Source organism: Sipha flava, unplaced genomic scaffold, assembly GCF_003268045.1.
Source record: "Sipha flava isolate LNK unplaced genomic scaffold, YSA_version1 82_pilon_pilon, whole genome shotgun sequence".
Lineage (NCBI taxonomy): Eukaryota > Metazoa > Arthropoda > Insecta > Hemiptera > Aphididae > Sipha > Sipha flava.
In genome coordinates this window covers 1,294,149-1,313,634 of record NW_020273624.1, presented here as the reverse complement: position 1 = coordinate 1,313,634, position 19,486 = coordinate 1,294,149, and the positions used below count along the sequence as shown (strand labels likewise).

At 36.0% G+C, this 19,486-nt stretch overlaps 1 protein-coding gene across 1 annotated transcript in view; it reads right to left on the bottom strand.

Moving 5' to 3' along the window:
- Positions 1-2: 2 nt before the first annotated feature.
- Positions 3-19,486, bottom strand: part of LOC112693239 (transmembrane protein 132C-like) — a gene marked incomplete at its 3' end in the record, with an annotated part of 55,934 nt that continues 36,450 nt past the window's right edge. The window contains exons 2-10 of the mRNA XM_025568221.1: positions 12,813-13,773; positions 11,847-12,372; positions 10,348-10,491; positions 10,049-10,272; positions 9,801-9,960; positions 5,920-6,751; positions 4,073-4,345; positions 3,233-3,641; positions 3-90 (exon numbers count right to left, since the gene is read on the bottom strand). Of these exons, the coding sequence (XP_025424006.1) occupies positions 3-90; positions 3,233-3,641; positions 4,073-4,345; positions 5,920-6,751; positions 9,801-9,960; positions 10,049-10,272; positions 10,348-10,491; positions 11,847-12,372; positions 12,813-13,773 (3,617 nt within the window). The remainder of the gene's footprint in view (positions 91-3,232; positions 3,642-4,072; positions 4,346-5,919; positions 6,752-9,800; positions 9,961-10,048; positions 10,273-10,347; positions 10,492-11,846; positions 12,373-12,812; positions 13,774-19,486) is intronic.

The following is a 19,486-nucleotide window of genomic DNA, read 5'->3' as shown; positions in this document are numbered from 1 at the left end:
TGGTCCGCGTTCAACTGCGATCTGTGCGGCGGCACCGGCGGCCTGTAGTCGGTCGGCTTCTCCAGGTTCTGGTCGTTGGGCGTCGGAAGTCTGAAAACGGCAAAACCATACGGGACATGTAAGAATACGCGTATAAATGGAGCCGTGTGGTGCCACATAATGCCGTCAACGTAATGGCCGTTCAAAGCGAACGCGGTTTTCGTGCACATGGTCAACGGTTCGACGTACAAGCGTAATTGTACGCAGGTGCGAGAAACTTAGCAGGACAACTCACCGTGTACTGCATAGGCGTCACTAAAGTCCAAATTTTGGGGTAGCAAAGTTTATTTTTAAAAAGTCAAAAATAAATGTTTAACATGATAACTGGCTTATTGGCTTAACTGGATTACTTAACTGGCTAACTCTTCTTCATAAATCTTGGTACGACGATAAGTGTATACACTGTCTTATTGTTCGTATTAAGCTTATCATAAAATATAATTATTTTCGATACAATCACAATAATAGATGGTCTATGTTCATACACACTTGAATAATAAACTTCGAATATATTTTTGAAATCTATAACTTTTTTTGGGGTAGCAAAAAGATACCCTTGCTACCCCACAACAATATTTGGAGTAGCAAAGATACCCCTCGATATCCCTTAGTGACGCCTATGGTGTACTGGGAATGAAAAGAAAAAAACCCAAATGAAAACGCAGATGTCGGAAAACGTTCAAATCGAAAGCAAACAGTTGCAGCAATAACACATATTGGGTCAAATTAATGCGATATTCCGATTTTATCTTTCGATTTGGTCCATAACGCATTTGTACAGAAACACAATCCCCCTGTGGTTTAAAACTGTATGCTTCTGTTGCCTAAAAATGTACGGTTAGAAAATTGTGCGCGCATCAATATTTACTATGTGCCAAAAATGAAAACTAAAGTTTCAAGTGAAGTGGAATAACGAGAAGCAGAAAATGTATACATAAATACAAATTGAATTATTCAGTCGAACGCTTTGAATGATGAATTGTTTATTTCATTTATACAAACAACATAGATCGCAATGGAGGGAAACGACTCTTTCATTGCTACTCAATAAAACACACAACTTATATACAAAGCAAAAATAAGAGTATATAAGAGTATATTTCCAATCAGAGCTTAAAACAAAAATTATATTCTTAAAATTATCGTGGTTTTAATAAAAAATCTATTATTATATGATAAATTTAAAATAAACTCATGTATTTTGATAAATTAACCAGCGCTATGAAAATAAATAAAATCTTTTCCACAGAGTAAAAACAGTTGTTTTCTGAGACACAATTTAAGTATTATTTACAAATGGTAACAAAACAAAAGCGACAAGTACGAGTACACTTTTTTGAGTAATTATAATGAATTAAAAAATGTAAAAATTCAACCAGTTTTTGTAAGTTATAATAAAATTTCCGACTATATAATGTTAATGAATGATTTCTGACTACTCGTTTCTTCCGTTAGGAAGCTTTTTGAGATCGCGAAACGTAATATTGATGCATTGTTAACTCATAGATAATAATTTGAAGCAAAACAAATCGAGGGTGAATAATAATAATGTTTTTGTTGCAAGTGTTGAAGACTAATGGTGTAAATCAAAAAAAAAAAAAATATGAAGATGACCTTGAATAGTAAAATAAGTTTTTGGTCGACTTAAATCATTATTATTTATACATGCGTATACATAATATATAAATATTTTGAAATTACGCGAAGGAGCCCTGAAAATGATTTAACCTCACGTATCAACATGGTATGTGCGTGATTTTAAGCAGCTGTAACGATGACGTCAGCGCCAAAATAGTGATGCGACACGTGTTGATGTAACATAAGGGGAGAATTGTGATGATTATTTTCGGTCGAGTGGCGTACAATTCACAAATGATCGGCGTGTGATCGTATGATCGCAGTTTAATGTGCGATCGCCGTAAATGTAGCTATCGAAACAGTGACGATCATTAGCGCCAGATATGGACTTGGCCGAAAACGAATAAACCGCTTTGCCGGAACACCAAAAACGGACTCAAACGGGATTCCGAACAGTTAACGAACACGATTGATCATTTTGAATTCACTTTGCGTCAAGCAGGTTCACGGTAGCCAAACCGATCGGAAACAACGAAAGAACACTTGTACACGCTGCCGTCGCTAGACAAGATCGATTGATGCACGTGAGATACCATCGCAGACGTTCGAATATTAAATCGAAAAGAGCGTATACATAATACTATTGTATTGTACGAACTGCGTTTTTGCGTGTTATTATTGTTATCATTAGAGCGCAAATTTATATGCATTAAAAACCAACCAAATATGCGCTAAAAAACCCCTAAATATGCATAAATATATGCACTAAAATGTTAAAATATACACGAAAAATAAAAATATAATAAACATAAAAAAATTATCAAAAAAAATCTTCTTATATTATTATCTTACTTTAGTATACGTATTTTATTTACCCGATTATTGATCTAAAGTTGTATTAGGGAAAACCGTTTATACCTACAAGTATACCTATTAATTTATTTTGATATTAATGAAAACTATAAAAATATAATATTTTTTTCTTATATTATAATACTATATATTTCAAAAATGTCTAAAAAAAACAAAAAACATCGAAATATGTGCTAAAATATGAAATATGCTATTAAAATTGTAAAATAAGCCCTTAAAATAGAAAAATGTCAAAATATGCAAAAATATGCGCTAAAAAAGTTTCATTTTTTAAATTGTTATGTTATTAAACTAATGTTTTGCTCATTTAGCATATAATATGATCAATCAGAATAAATATGCAAATCCATAAAACTCTGCGCTTTAGTTATCATCATTATCATTACGGCTGGAAAGTCACGTTCGTATCGAAAACGGAATGGGGTGCAGGCGTGTGGCGACACGTGGTTCTAATGATTTCTTTCTCGAGACTCTGAGTATGATTTCCGTCCTCCCAAGTCGTATTCGTGGAATGAAAAATTTGAGGGATCGATCTTTCATATCTCTCTCTTTCTCTCACACTCGAGTCCGAATATAAATATACACATACATAATATACGCGCATGCGTTAAAGTATATTTTCAGCGGTAGTTACGATTTAGAACTTTTGTCAGGAGTACCGTTCGACAAAATCACAGTGGCCCTCTGTGGAAAACCTAACGATCGGGAATCGGTCGTCGCGTCGCGTCCGACTTTCACTTACACTTTCCACAACTTGTTGAAAACGATATTGCCATTGGACAATCGGTCTTTGACGCTGTACGTGGAAGTATTGATTGGCGGTGGAGAATTTCTACCGCATGCTTGCTGTTGTTGGTTACCACAGTTACTATTGCTGTTAACGTTGTCCACACCGTATATCGGATTTGACATAATTCTCATATTTTGTTCATTCACGTGGCTGCTGGTGCTGCTGTTGTTGTTGTTGTTGTTGTGCGATTTGTTGCCTATCGACGGTACGAGCATGCCGGACGAACGTTCTAACGTAGATCTGCCTAGCCAAACCCAGTCGTGGGCGTTCATAGTAGGTTCCTCCGATAGAGGTTTGGTTCCGCCGGCACCGCAACCGCCAACGTCCTTTGTCCCATTCACGTTACCCATGAACGATTTCGCTGTAAAACGTATTTCATTTATAATTTAGAGTACAACTACATTATCGCCGTGTAAACCGATACTGAAAACGACACGTGTCGGTAGATACTTATTTAGGATTTGAGGGGCTCCGTAAGGTATAGACCACCAAAATGTATATAAATAAATCGAAATCCTTAATAATTCAAATTTAACTAAAATACTCTTGATTCGAAACAAAATTAAAAACTAAAAGTTTTCCTTCGAGTCTATGAATATTGTATTTATTACTATTCAATATAAACTATCGAATATTGTAAAAAGTTCTAATTTAGAGTGGATAGAATGAAATTTTTTATACACTCTTCCCCCATCCACCATATGAAATTAAGATCTATCTACGAACCTGCGTATCACGCACAACACTTGATTATTGCTGCGCAAAAAACCGAAATATAAAAAATGTACTCACTCATCAATGTAGTGGTGGGCATTTCTAACGAGTTTTGTTTGTACTTGGACGCGTAGACGACGCAGGATATGACGAACGCCACGATGGCGAAGCACAGAGCGGCCAGCAGCGTGTACATGCCCAGCTCGAACGGGCTCACGTGAGCGGGCACTTTGTGTGCATGTACTGTCGTGCTCCCAACACCGATATTATTGTTACTGTTGATATTGTTGTTATGCTGTCTGGCTTGTACGGTTGGCTCGTCGTTGTTTTCGTCTTTGATGCCGGCCAATCCTGTAATTATTCGGATAAAATTCACCATTAGACATCAATAATATTCGTTTAAATCATTTATGCAGAAGTATTTATAATCCTATAAGTTAAATCAAATCAAGTATAAATTTAATAAGGAAATTCGTATTAATATAAAAAAAAAGTAGATACATAAGCTTTTTTTTAAATCTATTTGAAGCGAAAAGTTGTTAACAAAACTATTTTCGATTAAATTTTTAAACTTATTATGTTACCTGAATAACCATAAATACAATTATAAATGAAATACTACGGTCTAAAATAATAAATTGTATTAATCCAATTATAGTGAGAGAATGTACATTAATATACATGTGTGTGTGTGTGTGTGTGTGTGTTTGTGTTAAATTAATTTTAGCTCTACTTATTGAACATCAATAAAAACACAATTTGAAAGTTGGTTATTTAAAATGTATAATCATGGATTTACGATAAAGTAATTTAGAGTGCTTTTATTGGATTTATAGCATCACGGAATAGTAAAAATAATGAAATTTGTAACAAAAAAAAAAAAATAATGATTATGTATACCTCCGTATTATTGAAAATATTAATAACGATATTTACAACATCAGTGAAATTAAGAAAATATATTAACATAGCATTATATACACGTAAGTAAACTGTAAGCTATTGCGGGTTTAAATAATTTATCACATTAATGAAACAGTAAAGGTACAAACCAAAAGTCTTTAAAAATTGAATACGTGTTACGTAGAAAACATTCGTTCACAAAAAATATTTACGATAAATGTAAAACATAAAAGTCGATAAAAATAATACAAAAAGTTTCACGTGAACGCCAATGAATATTACGAGTCCACGGATTTAAACCCAATCATGTCGATAACGTAAATAGTAGGCAACATATAATTATATTATATATGAAAGGCACATTTATTATATTATTCATTATAAAGTTTTATATCATATTGGTGCATACGAGCTGTTTTTGTGTGTTTTAGCACTAAAAGTTGTCTAAGTACATCGACCGTTATTTTTCGATATCGACCCGACTACACTAATATAGTTCGTAATACGAAAAAATAAATAATGGTGGTGAAATGAGAAGACGGCAGCATGTCGTCGTCGTGCACAATGAAGTTAAATGTTGCGCAATAACATCAAAAAGCGATAATAAAATAAAGGGGGAAAAACTGCGACCGACTAATGGCGTTGTCAGTTTCGTTTCTGGAAAACGCTGCAGTGAACTTTGTACAAAATACCGAGAACCGTTCGTAGAAAGCGTAATGCAATTTGTGTTTCTGTCCAGACAAGACGTTTCGCGTAATTTCGTTTGTACCGCGAAACGAACCAGCAAGAGTCGAAATGGAATTAATATTGGAAAAAATGATATCCTGGCTAACCGGATATAAAACTCCGAACGGTTATCAAACAATGGCTTTCTAAAGGGAAAAGAGTAAAAACGAAAATTTATCACTTTTCGAAACCACCGAAGGTTGGGTGGGATCGTTTGTGAGCTGTGAGTCGACGAACAAAAATATATTTGTGAAAGTGAAAACGGGAAAAATCAGGAGTGTACAGCAGAAACTCACCACCGGCGGAATCCTTGTTACGATCCTTCTTGTCCCTGGGCGGTCCCACGTTTAGCACGCCACTGCCGCCGACGCTTGCACCGCCGCCGCCGTCGTTTTGTACGAACTGTTCGACTGAATACGGTGATGATGAAAAGTCCACCTGAACTTCGGCAGCCGTCTCGCTGAGCATGGTCGACTGGACGGGTTTGCGGACGCCGCCCGGGCCAGTACCACCACCACCGGCCACCTCGTGCCGGCCACACGCGTCCGGTGGACCAAACGACACCCGAAGCAGCTGGCCCTTGCCTGAGCCGACGGCGATGACGCGTGGGTGCGGGGACGCGGCCATCGGGGCGAACGCGACCACGTCCGGGTTGGTGGACTCGACGCGCAGCGCGTACTCGGACATGGCCACAGACCGCAGCGGCGTGCGCGTGTCGTCCGAGAACCACAGATCGATGTCCAGCAGCCCCTCCTGGTACTTGGCGGTCAGCTTGCGCGTCACCGACGTCTCCGCGATGTAGTTGTTGTCCACGGCCGGGTCTGGCCGGATGTTCAGCTGTAACCCAGACACGACGTTGACCGCAAGTCGGGCCACCGTCACCTTGTCGCTGACTACCCGGATTTCCTTGGACACGAGCACGTGACCGGACAGCGCGGATATCACCTGCACCTCGGTACGTCCCACGTTGTGACCGCGGACGATCTGCCCTGTGATGGATGCCACCCGCGGGTCGGACGACCGCAGATAGTGCAGCAGCAGATCGGTCACCTTCAACCACGTGCGACGGTTGACAAAGTAGCTCACCCGGCCCGAGTCGTGGTCCGTCGCCTTGAATCTCGCGTATATCTGCGAACAAATCGTTATATATTATAGTAATAAAAATATTTGTTCTTATTCAGTCTCGAATTTAATACAAATTAATATAATAATCGATTTACATGGCTGCAATGGACCTGATAGAAAGTTTTTTTTTTTATTCCTTAATATTGCATTCACAATTGTTTGCATAGCCTGAACAATGAGTATTTGATGACATGATAGATTTTTCGACAGGAAGGACGGATTCAAGATATCTTATAGCGAACGCAATTTCGCAGTTAAAAATAATTTAAATTTTAAACTAGGCTAAAAAGAATACAAGAAAAAAAACTTTAATTCTTTACACAGTATCATTAATGTTTTATAGAACGATTTGGGTACCAGGTTAATTGGTCCCAACACCACCATCTTATAATCTTTTATTTTCGGATTACCGAGTATATTTATTGACGTAAGATTTTTGATTACATTATTTTCGACGTGTTATATGTTTCAGTTAAGACGTCAGTAAAAGGTTTTAGATGCATCACGGATAGGAGAAATGGCTATATCGTTTAGTAAGTACTGATTTGACACGTAGAAGGGTACTTTAGTTATAGCACGAAGGGTTTTGAACTAGAAACGCTAAATACATTTGATATTAGTGATTTTTACGAAGCTCCATAATTGAATTCCGTACGTCTAAATCGGTTTAAGGAAGAGTTTGTATTTGGTAATTTAGTTGGCAGTTTGACATAATGGGAAGTTAAGAGACCCTGGAGAAGGTAAAAACGATTAATGGAAGTAAATAATGATTGTAAATAATTAACTTAGTAAAATATGGTATGATCAACTATTTTGAATACACTGCTAGTTTGTTGTTATAGTTTACATAGTTATAGCACTTCTAAGGCAGAATGAGCATCTATCCTTACTGCAAGGATCACAGGAATGAGCACGTAAACAAGTAGCTATATTGTACGCATAACGAGCGCACTGTCGGTCTAACGATTATTATTATTATCATCGTTCGCTTCCTGTTTTTATTCAGGACATGTTAAGATCCGTACATGACTGTGGTGTTTATATTTTGAATTTTTTTTGAATGGAGGGCACATTATTTTACATGATTTATAATATATTTGTTTGGGATATATGATGTAAAATGAAATTATACGTGCTCGGAAACCAAATAGGATTATGGTATCTATATTATATACGAGTATACTGTAATAACTAGGACTGGGATTATAATATTCTATATTCTAAAAATAGCAAAACATTTTCTAAAAAAAAAAAAAAAATGAATTATAAATATTTGTAATAAAAATGTATTTACTATAGTTTAAAATTATATTATAAAAATCATGTTACCAAACATATTTAATTATATTTAATTTTATTTAAATTTAATTTATTTCTTAACTTACTATTATGATCATCGAGTAAATAGAAAAATGTCTTTCGACTACTTTAATTTTATTATATTTTTGATAAAATAAGTTAATGGTATATACTCGTGTGTACATAGTAGACAACATACTAAACGTGTAAGTTTTGAGCGAAAAATGCCAAAACGCATAATCAAATAACATAATAATTAAGAATGTATAGATAAATTCTGAAAAATGCTCTAAAAACTTGAAACATTTCCTAAAAACAGCAATATATATCCTAAAAATGCAAAATAAAACCATATCAAATTAATAAGTTTCACTTGAAACACATTTTCTTCTTATGGATCTTTCTTATGGATCTTCGCATTGGAACATCAGAAAAAAAGATTTATTTGCATTAAAATCCCAGTCCTAGTCAGTGGCGTATCCAGAATTTTTTTTTTGGGAGGGGTTATAAAAAATGTAACATTCAATTTTTTTTTAATTTTGTGTGTTTTTATAACAATCAATAGACAATATACATACATTAAACATTTTCAAGGGGGGTTATAACCCCCTAACCCCACCCCTGGATACGCCACTGGCCCTAGTAATAACGTTCAAGACATGTACGAGTACGTACGGAGAATTATATGACATATATATCCGTCCGTATACACATTGTATGCTAACTGTAATTCTACAGCAGTCTACTCCTGCTCGTAAGTGTACTGTAACGCAGTAAACTTTTATTATAATAATAATTATTACTTTTTTCCTCCGGCGAGTTATAATATACGTCTTCTATGGAAATATATACATTATTATAAATGCAATGCTAACTTAACGTTGACTATGTGCGTTATTTTCTAACTATTACTGAAAAAGAATTGACCCTATAGCATCAATTCTTCGAAACTCCAGTTTTTAGTGTACAATGTTTTAATGTTGTAGTATTAAAACTTTTTTCATTTTGATAATATGTTTTTAAGAATTATTAATAAAAAAAATTAATGTAATATAAAGTTTGCAAAATATATACTTTTATAAGTTGTATATGATAGAAAACGTAGCTAAATTCGTAAAAAAAAATTAACTAACCTAATAGCAAAAAAAAATTAATTTTCAACACAGATTTATTAAAATCGTTTAATATTTTTTTTTTTCACGACTAAGATTAAAGTATCATAGATAATTCAATAAATGTTCTTATTATAATGATAAAGGTCAAATGGCAATTGTATATGTTAAGAAACTGAAAAGAATAAAAACATTTTTCTTTTATCGTGTAAAACGAAAGAACGGAAAATTATTTTTTTAAAAAAACTGTTTTCCTTGTTTGTTACTCTCGATTATATAGTACAATCGTTTAAATTGTTTTCCTCTAAACTTTTTTAACAATTCCGAGTTTTTATTAACTAGGGATAATATAGACTAATACAATTGTATTACGGCATAATGAACATTAATTATTTATTAAGCCGTGTTTCAAAGAATCAAATAATTTATTCCAGTAAATGTTTTATTCAAAAAGAAGTTAATTATTGTAGTGTTATTATTATTTAATACGGATAAGTTAATTAATAATTAATATAATTGTATTATTGTAATACAGGATTTTTTTCATTGTACAATACGAAGTATCGTGCATCAAATGTATCTATTGTATTATACGGTACGTAAATACATTTGATTTGCTCGTAAGAAAAATGCTGTTTTACCTCAACTGACGTTTGTTGAAATCTTAACTGACAGCTGGTCTTTCTGTCGTACTCGTCGGATACCATGTCTTCGGTAATCATTTCATTCAACCGGAAATCCGGTATGGATTTCATGTGGACGTCTTTGACCTCAGCAGACCTTTTCAATTTGTTGACGTAACTGTGAACAGCACCAACATGTCGTTTTATATACCATATATAAAGTCAACTACACGTGGTTTCTGCAAATATTGCTGTAATCGACTTACTCGTCCATATCGTCGTCAGCTTCCAAACTCGCAGGCACTCTCCAGCCTTTGATCTGGTTCAGTTTTTGATCGGCGATTGTCAAATCCATTTCGTTTATCTCAGGAACCCATACGATGAAATGAGCCGTGCCAGTGTACGTTTCATATTTCACAATCACTGTTGCATTCGACGACCCTCTGATTTCCGAACCGTCCACGTAAACGGAACTGCAAGATGAAGTTACCTGTAATTGAATAACGTTCGTAGTTAATAAAGTATACCACGTGACCGTAATTTACTTAGAAATTATTGTTATTACTTTAAGCACGCTGTCATCTTCTATTTGACACACAGACTGCCGGGTGACGTCGGAAATTTTGCCCGCGTAACTGACCACGAACACCTTCATGGCGTGCGATATCTGTTTTCCGGTCAACACGGCTGTATTGATGATTTCCCAATTCTACAAGAACGAAAATCATGTGATAAATATTTCGAGATACAATAAACCATAAATGAAAATTTAAATTTTTTGTAATGATATTGCGCGGTACGCATTATACATTATTTTACTGGAACACGTAATCACCACGTATCCCCGGTAAAAATCGGTAATAACGAATCCTCGAGGGATCAAAATGCAGCATATAATTTATAGAAATGTATTCATAAACCTAACATATCAGATATAACAGGGCCAGATGATGATAAATTTTGCTTTTCCACGTCCCCGGTAACAAATCTATCATTCCTATTAATCATTACGCTGTCCACCCTTAGGTGTGCATGTATGTTTATGTTTGTGTGTATATCCATATAGCATGAAATCAAAATAGAGAATATATTTTATACCAAACCCTTTGCCATTCCATGGTGATTCATCGCGTCATAAACAGGCGAGTTCAGCGTGGAACACACGGGCGTGTTAACTACCCTCCAAGGATTCGAAGAATAATAGTGTATCTAAAACCACGTACGCTGTAAATGGTCAGATCTCGGACAGTAAACATAAAATTTTTATAAATCGACTCACTTCATGTGTAATGCACTAAAAAGAAATGGTTATACGAGTTCGTTTGTTTTTCTATGATCAACTGTATGTTAATATATATTATTTGGTTAGTTATTAATACACACACAGTTGAGAGTTTCATTGGAAAATAATACAGTGCAAAAATGTTAAGACCGTAAAATGCACAGATTGGGAATTTATACAACACAATGAGACTTCACTGTATTCTATACAGCCCCGGTTTCAGTTGATTTTGTATAATGACTATTACGCTGTAGACAAAAGTGAAGGGTGGTATTTTCAATTGCACGTGTTATCGTGAGAAAATCACCGTCAACAGCTGTGACTATTATTAGAAGTTACGATGAAGAAACTAAACGGATTTCGAATGTTTACAGTAGCTAGATTTAAGACAATATGTTGTATAATGAAAACAACAAAGTTATTCGATTTACGAGTAAAACATACAAACTTTAATTAAATTTTAATCAGAAACGACTAAAGATGATATTGATACTGTAAATATTTTCCCGATAATCATAGAAGACTTTTTTTTTTTTATATTACCTAACTTGTTTTTTGAGTAACGCCAAAAAAACTTAGAATTTACTAATAAAAATAGGTCATAAATCAGAATCAATTGATAGTTATGTTCTAACGTCAAAACTGACCACTAACCGTCCTAAGTAAAAATATTAATATATTATCGGTATCACATAAACATAGTTTAATTTCGATTCGTAAATTAATACGAAGCAAGCTGCAGTATCACATTATTTATCAAGGTATAATATTATTAAATTTACCTTAGATATAGGGAGTACGGCCTCGGTGTCATCCTTGTGTATCTCAAACCGGGCAGAAATCTTGCGCTTGATTCCATCCAAAACACCGTTAACCCCGTCCAGGTAGAGCATTTTAGTGGCAACGCCTGACAGTCTAGCTGTCCGACGTTGGCCGGCCAAAACGGCCGCTTGCCGCCGGTGATGTTTGTACGCAGACCGGTGCCGGTCGATTTTAGGCAAAGCGATCGAAGACGCGCCCGAAGTCCAATTGGTAACGTTGCTCGTAGCTTCCATGATGTACTGAACGGTCCACACGACCCGTCCCTCTTCCCACACTTCCTCCGTCTCGGAATCCACTTGCAAAAGCCACTGCAATACTTCCTCGTATCTAGAACTGGGCCACGTCGACCCGGTGTTGGGCAGCCCTTTGTGTACGGCCGTCACCGTGATCTGGGTGCCCTTCGGGTTCGACGTGTAGTTGATAGTCCACCGTTCCGGATTGCTGTTTTCGGCGTTCAACACACGCAAGCCGTTTTTGACTTTCGCTCTACGCAATAGACATTTCATTATAAAAGACGGACGAAAAATAAAATTAAATGTTTCCAAATAATAAATAACCGATAATCGAGTTGCACAATAATACGCCTTGTATATGTGTCGTCGGTATATAATAATATCTTACTATAGTTTTTCTTTTAGAATAACAATAGAGCATTATTAATAAGAAATGAAATAAGAAAATGATGACAACAAAAATGATTCAAAAATCTTTTATTATTTTAAATTTTATTATTTGCCTAGCTTGTACAAAGCGATTAGCTAAAAGTCGACAGTAAAATCGCATAGATTTAAATCTTTCGCGATTATTTGCCTAAGGGTTTAGTAAAATACCTGATTTTCTTAAACATCACCACAGCATGCACAACGGTAAGTACCACCCTCCTCTTCCCCGGCACACGGTTAGGTATTTGTTTTTTTTTTTTTTACCTGAGTATAAATCCTTTGATGTTCTGTTCCTTGGGCCCGGCATCGAAGAAAACCGGCACATAAGTGAACGATTTCGGGTACAGCGGCACGGACGGCACGAGCATGAGTAGATACGCGTCCGTCTTGAGTTCCTTGTACGACCGCTGGGCGTGCTCCAGCGACGCCTGTCCGATGTACGTGAACGGCTGGAGCTGCACGTCGGACTGGCTGCACCGGTGGTCGGACTCGAGCAGCGCGTACGAGATGTGCACGTACCGCTGCGGTGTCTTGACCGGCTTGGCGTCGGGCGGGTTGAGCGGCGGCCACCACTTGGCCGGCAGCACCAGTCGGGCGGTGCACACACCGTCCTTCGGGTCGGGCTTGCACGCGGCCGTCACCGGCCGCTCCGCGCCGTCGAACGTGGCCTTGGTGACCGCGCACAGTTTACCGTAGGACGAGGCACGCGGTCCACCGGCCGCCTCGGCGAACGACGGCGGCGGCGGCGGCTGACCGGACGCGACCGACTGCGACCGGACCACGCTGTAGCCGACGTGGAACAGCGTGCGCACCACCGGCGTCTCGCGGTACACGCGCCTCTGCACCAAGTGAGCGGACACGTCCATCGACGATATGTCCACGGCCGCGGCCACTACGCCGCCGATCGCGTACGGGCCGCCCGCCGGTGTCCCGGTCCCGTTACCGCCGCCGGACATGCCGGCCGCGTTCGGGTCCGGTATCAGGTACCGCGACGGCACCGTCTGCTTGGTGGAGAACGGGCCGTAGCTGGCCCTGATCGAGGTCTGCGGCACGTCCTGCAAAACGGTGAACCGGTCCACGCTGAGCACGGCCCCGCCGTCGTCACCGCCCATCTGTTGCTGTTGCTGTTGCTGACGACCGCTACCGGAGCCGCCGACCATCGGGTGACGGACGAAGAATCCGCCATCCGGGTTGTCGAAATGCACTTCCACCGGAGTCACGAAACCTGCGAAAACGTAACGTTTCGATCAAATCATTGTTTCATCGTGGCCGAATCGGTATTACCATCACTATCGTTTAAATGTACATAATTTACTTAGCGGACGTAAATCAATCGACTTAAACGATGTAAGCGAAGAACTGTTTCTCATCAACGGACGGACTAATTTTTCTAGCCGATTTTCAAACGACATATTTATTTGTTTTATTTGTCCAATATAATAAGCTACATACAAATATAATTACCTATATAAAGCTTCTTTTTTTTTTTTTTTTTTTTTAACGACATTGGTAATTTTGTGTTGTTCCCAAATAATATCAATGTGAAAAACGCAACACGATAAAATTTGTTATAATTATGCTTAGTATAGTTGTATATTATACTGTTACACTACTCGGAGCGAAATCACAAAAATATGTTTTACGATAATAAATAGCAATGATGGGAATTATTCAAGTATTCGAAATTCGAATATTCGAATAGGTCTAGCGGAAATAATTCGAGCATTCGAATATCAGTATTTGATGCTACAGTACAATACGTAACGAAAATTATTCGTTTAAGTTTTCGCGTAACACAAAACGTTTAATAATAATAAGTATTGTAGCATTGAATACTGATATTCGAATAATTCAATTATTCAAATATACATTACATCTCTAATAAATAGTTTTACAATAAAAAGAAAATTAATCCAGCTTCATTTCTAACATCATGTTGAGTATTAAAAATTGCGAAATTCGTCAACACTCCCTAGGTTTAGTGTCTGTTGACAAAGTTTCAATAAAGAATAATGATAAAACGAATCGAAACATCGAATGGTATTGAAAAACTTCTACAAAATAAATCGGAAATCTCAAAGTTCGGAAATTAACGGTATCTTTGACATTTGGAAAACTGTGACAGAAGTTTGAACTATTTATCAATTAATTTTCGTGATTTTCAACGCTTAATTTCGGAAAAGAAAAAAATATAGAAAAATAAACACATTTTTAGTCGATATAAGAGGAAATTACTACTACAGCGTTGTCGACAAAGAGTGTGTAACTAATTTAAAAATTATTTACGTCCAACCATCGTTTTGTAGAATTCAATAAAGTTTTCGGGAAAAAGTTCTGACACAAACCACCGACTTTATATACGGTTGCACAGAGTTGACTTGGGTTTATTAACAACACAGACTACATTTCAAACAAAAAGCACGTGCATGGATATACCAACCAACTAGCCACACTATACGTATTCTAACCGTTAATAAACATTCGATATGTTGAAAACAAAACGAAAGAAAGAACCGTCTACGTGGAGTGGCATAATAAAACGGCGTGCCGAAAAATATACAGCAGTCCTAATATTATTCAATGCGCGTGAGGTCTGAGAAAGGTATACAACTGTTATTAAAAAACTTTTACAAGTTAAGAGCAAAAAAGATACGGTTTTCATCCGAATTACATATCGTCTCCCTAGTACTGCCAAATTGTCGGTGTTATTAATCATGTGCGCAGCTTCTGTATATTATGATATAAAATGTATTTTCGAGACAAGGATGATCAAATAATAATTACTGTTTTCATAGTGCTTTCGAAATTACTGAATCATTCATTTCGAAATGTCGCGTAACTTGTCATAAAATCTAATTCAATATATCCTACACCTACCTCCGATTAATAATCGCGCAGACAGATTTAATTTAAATTATAAGAAAACTTTTACGGGGTCAATTAATTTAAAATTAATTTTCGTGATATGCGTAAGGTATGAGTTCGGGAAACAACTGACAAGCTGGTTAAATTACAATTAAAATCATTCCCCAAGTGTTTTCCATAATTGTATTAAATAAATAATAACTGCAGACATGCATACGAATCCATTTAGCAGTTTAAAATTGATTTTAAGTGCTTCAAGTACAACTAAAATAGTTTAAATTATACAGTAAATAAATGTCTAATCCATTTACGCGTTATCAGAATTTTACGCATGAAATACATTGCATGTAAATATATTGTGTTATTTTTCTTTTTTAATTATATATACTTAATCTTACATCATTCAATCATTATTTCACGTTTGTAAGTATAATTTATTATTACTTTGGTATGATTTTACTGCACATTTAGTCCTACTAATCACCGTTGCTTTCCCGTCGATAACTGCGAATGCTATGTGTTGCAATAAAATTAATATATAATTATTTATTTATTTTAATTTATATAGATTGATATTATGTCCCAGTTGTATGTAAACAACAAACGAAGAAAATATTCGGAACTTATTACTATATTTATATACAAGCTTTAAAATATGATTTGTTTTTACATAATTTAATTACACAACAGTAATAATTTTAAAACAAGTCATAAATATTTATAAAAGTATAATGTTATATAATTAATTTAACATCAATATTTATTATGTAAAATATCAGGTTTTCACGAAACATGATTTATATTGCCATAAAACTAGTTTAGAATGGTCGATGTAGGCTTAGATGAGATTTTGTTTTATGTTTTCACGTTTAAATGTTAACTGCACACGATGTTATAAATGATTGAAACACGGGAAGTATTGTAGTCCATTTAAGTATCGTAACTCCATTAAATGTTTAATATTTTATATTTATAACTATAATATAAATATACTTATACATATTTAAACTCCCGAATAATATTTTAATATGTATTTATGATGAATACATAAGCGACTCGAACGACCAGAAAACGACGAAATCTTCGAAGCAGTGTGTACTGGATACTTATAACGCGGATAAATAGGATCATGAAGAGATTTATAAAAGAAAAACTAAATTTTATCTTCCTATTTTTGGAGTACGAAGACAGATGGAATGTTTTTCAAAATGATCAAACTATATGATTTTAATACGCTTTGGATTTTGTTGAGATTACTTTCGTAAACTTGGAACAAAAACATACGACGACCATCAGTACGTGCGAAGAGTATATAGTATTCGATCCGATAGTTTTTGTATTTTTGTGCTATAGATGTTTGTAACACGTTCAGTACATTAATAACCGTTAGGAGAAATAAAAAATAGGAATAAGGACGGAAAGGATTTTTATGAATTTTTTCACGCGGGTGTGTGTTGAGTTGTCACGGGAGAATATCATTCGAATGACCTCTATACCGAAAGAAAATATCAAATTCGACCATGGTGTCGAGAATCGTGGCGTTTTTGTTTTGATGCATTTTCGGGAAAAAAAACAACATAGTCTTACAATAGCGGACGAAAAAAGTTGTAGTTTATACCGTTCAAACTTTTTTAATAATACGTTTACTGGAGAAGAAACGCGTTGTCGCGTACACATGAAAAATATTATTATATAAATAACGAAATATGAAAAGTATTTATTTATGCGGCAGCCATAGCCCCGTCGGATTTATGGAAAATTTAAATTCAAGCATCTTTCATCCTATCTTTTTTTTTTTTTTTTGCGCACATTTACTAGAGTAAAAACGTGACCATACCGTACTCAAGGCAGCAGTCTCCATATTGGAAAATGGGATGATAATGAATGCGTACGAAAACGATTTGCGAAAAAAAATTTATAAAATATAAGAAACGGATTGAACACAGTATAGTAGTATCTATATAATATTAATATTTTAATTTAATTTAATTTAATTTAATAATTTTATAATATTATTCAACAAAATCCTTACAAGAACGATATCGAATACCATACATATGCAACAAAGTTCAACAGTGGTACTGTGTAAAAATAAATACATATAGGTATATAGATACGTACAAAATACGAACAACAAATAGCCGAAAGCCGATTAACGTTATATTATGACTGTTATATTTCTATGTAATACGCGATATCCAGTTGCTATTCACGATAGATATTTATTTTGAATATCGATCGCCACGAAGGTAGGCAAACGAAATTAATTAACGTTTGCATATAAAATATTATATTGAAACACAAACGGGAGGGAAAAACAAAGAAAAATCCATTGGTTATCGAAAAAAACAACGAGCACCTATACCGTAAACGGACGAAATAAGAAGAAAAAAACTGCTGCGCAATCGAACGAAAGGCTTATACACCTGCCGGAGGCGGTGCGGCGGCAACGATGCAAACAGGTGTTGTCCTACGTGAAGGCAACTGCGATGGGATACAGATTAACGTGCGCGCGCTTGTTGTAACATTAAACACCGGTTTCCAATTTCGGGGTTTTAATTAATCGATAACCGAGAGACGAACACGAGAAGATGATGCGGTGCGTAACAACCGCACTACGAGTAGGTTTTCTGGGTGTATGCTGCAGTTGTGCAACAACGTTCGGCACTTTGCCTGTTTTTACGGTAAACATCCGTTGTGGATACGGGTGCAAAACTGCGCCCAGGGCCGATGGCGCCTGCACAAGACGTTCTTTGGGAAGACGCCGAACGCAGTGTATACATCTCCGGAGCAGTACATTTCCGAACAGAGACGTACACGCCAGACGACCGTATAACGTACAACACGAGGGGACGAAAATAGACGAAAAAAAAAAAAATGAAATAAAAAAGACAAAAATGAATAGAACGCACACAACAATAGTATATCGAGTGCAGATATACATGTACGTATAAACGACACGCATTCCACCGGAGGCGGCTCGTAGGTACAATACGGTCTCTCACACAAACGCGCGCGCACGCGCACACACGTACGTACGGGTGCGTTCCGTACTGAATTTTATGTACTACCCTGCGGAGAGGACAATAGCACGTCTACGGTGTAAATAAAATAATATTATTTCATACGCATATGCTGTCGTACTGTACGTGCACAGTGTATACATGTGTTTGTGCGATACGCGTATGCAAGAGCAACCACCGTCGACATAATGTGTGCCACTACGGATTTAACGCGCGCGCGGCGAGGCAAATTTTTCCACAAACACCCGTTTCTACGTTTCTTTATACGTGTTATTTGAACCGCATGAGTATGATAATTTTTCTCTATTTCCGAAAGACTCGCAGAACTCGCGTAAAATTCTATTACGATAGAATGCGACGAATGGTGTTTTTTTTTTTTATTAAAAAACTGCCGAACGATTTTGATATTAATGTTTTACAAGCTGTTGCAACCAAAACTATATATTATGTTGTAATATTTTTTACCGAAATTACAGTATATTTATATTTTTCTCCGATATTGAACACCAGATAAATACCGTCGGCTCGGAAAAACGTACAGCAATGTTTCGTGTACGGTTAGCGATAATTCTAATTATCAGAGAAATCATTTTTTTTACTTCAATTTCAATATCTTATGTATTTATTTTTATGAGTTCTACGACCGAGTTATTGTTTATTTTTAATAAAATAAAAGTAATACTTCCTATTGTTAAACAGTGCTTGTGTACAGAAGTGTAACCTTTTTGGTACTGCAGTTATTTACCTATACTTCATACACCTATATGTTTAACAAATTGTCATGATTCAAAAATTCATCATAAAACGGGCGAAAAAAACCCAGCTTCATCAAACGATGTCGTAATCATTTTTGTTACGAAATACAATACGTATGGCAGGCATATGCCGTAGGCCTTCTTCAAATTATCTCATAATTATTAACGAGCATTTTTTATTTATTTATTTTTATAAGAAATATACAATCTTTATAATTAAACACAATAAGTATATGTGAGATTGGAGTAACAAAAATATTATGGGGTTACGTGAATAAGAATCCACCTATTAGTA